The sequence below is a fragment of the Numenius arquata genome, chromosome 4, assembly GCF_964106895.1.
Source record: "Numenius arquata chromosome 4, bNumArq3.hap1.1, whole genome shotgun sequence".
Classification (NCBI taxonomy): Eukaryota; Metazoa; Chordata; class Aves; order Charadriiformes; family Scolopacidae; genus Numenius; species Numenius arquata.
In genome coordinates, this window is record NC_133579.1 from 28,209,273 (window position 1) to 28,214,921 (window position 5,649).

A 5,649-nucleotide genomic window follows, 5' to 3' on the forward strand; every position below is an offset into this window, starting at 1 on the left:
ACTTTTCACATTGTCCAATACCACCCAAATAAACAGTAATTACACGCATATTTCAATATAATAAACCAAAACTCTGATCCCAGCTCCCACAAACCAACTGAAGCGTATTTCAAGACAATTCCATTTATAATAAAAAACAGATGGTAAATGAAACAGATGTCTCTTGGTGATCTGATTTACACATCTGCAGACATTTACAATATGCATGCATTTCCAAAGAATGCTGAGCAAGTTAAACTGGGAAATGGGATTTTTTTTTCTTAATGGGCATGCTCAAACAGAGCATGACTCAAGAAGAAAATAAGCTGTGACAAAGACACTTCTATCCTATCAAGCCTGTCTGTTTCCAAACCAATATCATATTACAGCACCATGTTAAAGAAACACCAATCATGATAAAAATAAGACAACTCTGGAAACAGTTTACTGAAGGGAAACATCACTCAAATATGAGGTGGCTGAAGGATGGGTGATCTTCAGATTTCTCCCCTCTCTGAAAGAAGACCTGAGGTTAGCAATGGTTGTCTTTCAGAAATTCATTAAATAGAGAAGCAAAACATCCCTCAGCAATACAGACCTGGACATTTATTTAAGATCTTCTAAATCTCAGATTGCCATGTTATGCAGACATCAACAATAAGCCATTGACAATGACATCAAATATTTGCACTGGTCTCAGTGAAATTATGCACAAGAATCAGCAGAGAAATGTGTTACAACAAAGAAGGATGGAAGAGTCTCACTCAAAAAGAGAAAATGCTTGCAGAACCTCTTAGACAAGAGGTATAGGATAAAGCAATGCAAGGAGCCAAGATGTTAACAACCTTCAAAATTAAGTTGGGTTGAAGTAGATCAAAACTACATAAAATCTTCTCCAAATTTAACTGCTAGTTTGGGAGATCTTGTTGGTTTCTCAGATTTTGCCCCATTTCTTTTTCTCTGGATGGTTTACTTCAGGCTCACAAAGGGTACCACATTGTCAGGCACAGACAACGAAGTCTTCTCTTTCATCAAAGCACAAAACCCAATTTAAGTGCCACGTCTCTGAGCTGAAGGAACCATATCCTATAATGATATTCAATATCCATGTCCATTTCAGTCCTGGGCCTGTCTGCTAAGACTGTAAGTAAGGAACTAGATTCACTCAAATGTTCTGAGTGTTTTCTTCTGCTGAAGGGATGCTGAACAGCCTTTAAATCTCAGCTTATGTTTATTTTGCACCACTATAGTGGAGACACGGACAGAATGCATCACTAAACCTGTCCAAGGGGGCTAATTATCACCTAGGAATTAAACTAGGGAGCTAGGCAAGTTTAACCAGTTTTATTTCATATAAGCCATCCTACAATCATCAGATGGTAAGTACTTTCGGGAACTAACCACTTGGACTGGAGTCAAACTGGTGAGCTGGAGGTAAAAAGCTCCATATTCTATTACTAATCCCCTGAGCTATAGAGTCCCCAGCTGGTAGCTCCACAAAGGTTCACACAGCTTTTTTTGAAAGGCAGCAAAAGTAGTTACAAGTTTTTAAAAAAAAATTAAAATAAAAATAAAAATAAACCAAACCAAACAAAAAAAAAAAAAAAACCACTTGCAAGAACAACTATCTTTTTCTTAAAATAATCTCTCTGAAAGTAGCAGACTGTACACATTTTACAAGAATAAACAAACTTCTGTAATATTTATCCACAAATAGGGAGTCAGAGATCATTAGTGCAAATTTCTGCTGACCGGCAGCATTTATTCTATAAACTTTGGATATCCTAAGTGGTCCATTAGAGAAGAACAGATATCTTCAATCCGTCTAATCTCTTCATTGGGCATGTTTTTTTTCCAGGCATGAATGCTACTTGGTGAAATTTCCCCTTCATAAGGAAGATAGAAAAGACTGGTGGAGGTGGCAAATAATATTTGGTTTAAGCTAGCAGGAGGAAGAGGAATACCAAGAAAGGCAAAAATTGTTTCAGCCGTCTTCTGAGGAAAGCTCACGATATCTTCAAACTTCACTAGCTGATAATTTGTTGGCTGCAAGTCCCCATTTATTCTCAGTGCTGCTGCTGTGTTTGCTAGCCATAAATAGGACAACACAGAAACAGCGTTTGAATTAGAACTTGAAAGTTCTTTTCTTAATGATTCATATTCAAAGGCATAGCCTTCATTTAAACTACATTTTCCTTTACCATTTTCCCCTTTAAACATTGCAGTCAAGCGTTGCGGAACATTTTTCAAGGAGTAAAGGCTTGGCTTATTTTTGTACAACATTGAATAGACCCATGCCCGTGGGTCCCTTACTACATATAATGCTCTCATTGACGGTCCTAGGATTTTCTGAAAGAAGGGAAGCTTTAATGTCCAGCTCCCACTACTTAAACTAAGGACAGGTCGTGCACTAGGATAATAGACAAGGTGCCTTCTCAGTTCCCTAATGTATTCAGCATCTTTATCTTGACTCCCTCTTGCTCTGCTTCTTTGCTCTGACAGAGATTCTCTCTTTTTGGATCTTTTCCTTTTGTCTTTGCTTAAGGCAGAATGCTGAGCAGTTTTACTTCTGCTGGATTCATATAAGTGAATGTTTTGTAAATGTAATTTTGTGCCTCGAACTAGAGACTGGAGCCACCCTTGGATAAGACGAAAATGACCATTCTGGACATCAGAAACCTTCCACTCACATGGATCTACAAAGGAATCAATTTCAAATTCAGTCTCAGGAATTTCAAGATAGGGTGTAGGTATTCTCATGTATAAAAAGTCACTGCTATTGAAAAACAGCTGTTTTAAAATTTCTGCTCCAGAAGCGGGAAGTGAAGTAATGATCACATCTGGCAAAGCAACAGGGTTTCCTTCTAATTGTTTGGCTTTATTGCCTTTATCATGTTCTAGTCTTGTCATGTCACTGCTCCATTTTGCACAGATGGGCTGAGTACACATGCTCCACACATCCACCAATTCAATAAGCCACAGTGTGACAACCAGTACCAGGATCCAACGCAACATTTTACTGAAGGATATATAAAACCGCCACTGAAAAGCCAGTATGACCAAACTAACACCCAAAATTAACCCTGCAATTATGTTCACTTTAAATCCAAATGGGAAACCCACCCTATGAATTTTTATCTGTTTTTCCACAGATTCAGTACCTAGACCAAACTTGGTCACTTTGTTTTCATGAACTACTTTGGCAAAACCACCAAATCCCAAGTAGTCAAACCTTGTCTTTAAATTCTGATATTCAGTCACAACAGCGATGGTATTTTCAGTGTTGTTGACACTGAGTGAAATCTGAAATCCAGATTTTGCATTATCTATGAGTCTGCAGTTAGAAACATTGACATACGGGCCATAGAAAAGGTAAACAATCCTTGTAAGTGTGTTTTTCATTGGAAAGGTAACATTTACAAACTGAGTCCATCGCTTTTTGAATTCAGCAGCTTGTTCTGCCTCTTGTATCCTAGCAACAGGACTACTCCCATGATGATCAAACCAAAACATCTTGTAGTGGGCATCCCACACATCCATCATAGCTCCATTGTATTTGTTCTTAAATTTATAGGGTATGTATTTAAAATCAATGTCAAGATTATGAAAAAAGGCACTGACAGAATTAACAGGAGAGTCTTCCTCCTTCTCGATATGGTCTACTACTAACAATGTCTGAGAATTTAAAAGCAGCAAAACGCGATACACACTTTTCAATTTCATTGCTGATGTGTAAGCAGATACTGCCTCACCACTCACAAACATCATGTCTCCAGCCTGGGAGGCTGTTATAATTTCTCCAGTTGAGTCTCCAACCTCGTCACCAATCCACTTCAGCCACTGGGCACACTCACCAAGCTGTCCTTCCCAAGGCTGGTTGCACTGGCTTGTAGGAGATGGAGCAAAGACCAAGACGTTGTTCAGATGGCTGAGTTTAGGTCCATAAAGAGCCTCAGATACAAATACCTGTCCATTGGGAGCAAAAGTGAAAGAGTTCTGATCTGGATGTTCATGACCCGGATTGAAACTTCTCCACCCATCAATCCAGGCATATGGTTGAAAGTGAACGATATCATAGACAGCACGTCCACCAAGTTTTCCAGACTTAAAGGACACAAAGGTGTTTGTCTGGCTGTTTGGCAACCCAGCCCCATAAGTAACAACTCCCCAGTTAGGAAACACATGCATTTTAGCAGTACCGTAATCAGGAGGTGGCTGAGCAATGATTTCAGCAGCATACCAAATAAATTCAGTGTGTAGCGTACTCCACCTCTGTGCAGTGGATGGCACCATTGGGCCATCCTTGGGTCTGTGTTTTCTGATCTGCTGTGCCAGCCAGTTGCCAGCTCCATTCTTCATGATAAACTTATCCAAGAACACGAGCTGACTCTCAGGACCATAAAACCAGTTGTAATTAGAATCCGCGACACCCACAGTCCTCTGAAAGCCCGGTAACAGGGTGGCATAGTAAAACCAAAAGTGCATTTTGAGCCAGTTATTCTCCAAGTTATTAATACCAAAGTGGCGCTGGGCCAGGAAAACATACTGGGTTACTGACTTGGCTGTGTAACTCCCATAAGCTACTCCCTCATCCAGAGATCCGTCTACAATATGATTGAGCAGAAACATTGTTTTCTCCATCACATCAACGACAGTGTGTTTCCAAATATTTGCCTGAGATCCTTTGTCCACCCCTGCAACTAAAGCCCCAATAAGCAAAGCAAGCATATTGGTTGCTTGATGATTATGGAGAAGCTGCTTTCCCCAGGAACGAACCTTTGAGTACTCATACATTTCCTCACTTACAGACCATATCTTCTCCAGGTATTTTTGCCTTCTCTCATTTTCCAGTGAATTATACAAGAAGTCAAAAGCAGTGGCAAATCCTGTTAGGGAGTGACCAAGTGGCACTTCATCTCCAGGTGCATTCTCAACCAACCAGTTTTTGTAGCCAGCCATTCTATCCATATATTCCAGGGCAAAATCCAATGCAGCTTTATCTTCCGGGCACAGCAAACAATAAAATGCTAGAGGTGGCAGATTGTTACCATAAATCTCATTCCACTTTGCAGCAAATTCAACGTGCTTGGGTGGAGGTAGGTAGTATGATGGGTTGGAGAGCATAACCGTCACCGCACTTCTGATGGCTCTAAACAGATGCGAATGGCTTGTATGAGCCTTCTGCCTCAGTGCCTGGACATCTTCAGCACTGAAATACAAACTTGGATGAAGAACTGTTTTTTTCAGCTTCTGCTCAGCACTAAGACCTTCAAGTTGCTTTTTTTCATATCGATCTACATTTTCTGTGAAAGTCATCCAATCAGAGTAATTGCTTACAGATTCTTCAAAAGTGAAGACAGCAAACATCACTAATGCTAGCAATAAAGTATGCCCCACAAACATCAGAGCCATGATCCATTAGGCTTCTCCTCTTCCCCAGGCATGCATTTCCTAACAAAATACAATGTTCAGATATCAAACTTTGACCCAGTTAGTACAAAAATGAACATCTTAAGGCATATTTTTAGGAGATAAGACTTAGTGCGTACTGTGCATCTAAAAGATACTCAGATTACTTGTAATCTGAGCTACAACACTGAAATAACAAGGCTGTCAAAAACTTAAATCTCAGATGTCTTGTCTGTTCACACTTTTCTCAAACACAACACT

At 39.8% G+C, this 5,649-nt stretch overlaps 1 protein-coding gene across 1 annotated transcript; it reads right to left on the reverse strand.

Moving 5' to 3' along the window:
- Positions 1-1,740: 1,740 nt before the first annotated feature.
- On the reverse strand, positions 1,741-5,391 carry DSEL (dermatan sulfate epimerase like). Its single transcript, XM_074146754.1, has one exon. The coding sequence runs from the start codon at positions 5,389-5,391 to the stop codon at positions 1,741-1,743; it is 3,651 nt and encodes a 1,216-aa protein (XP_074002855.1).
- Positions 5,392-5,649: the final 258 nt, after the last annotated feature.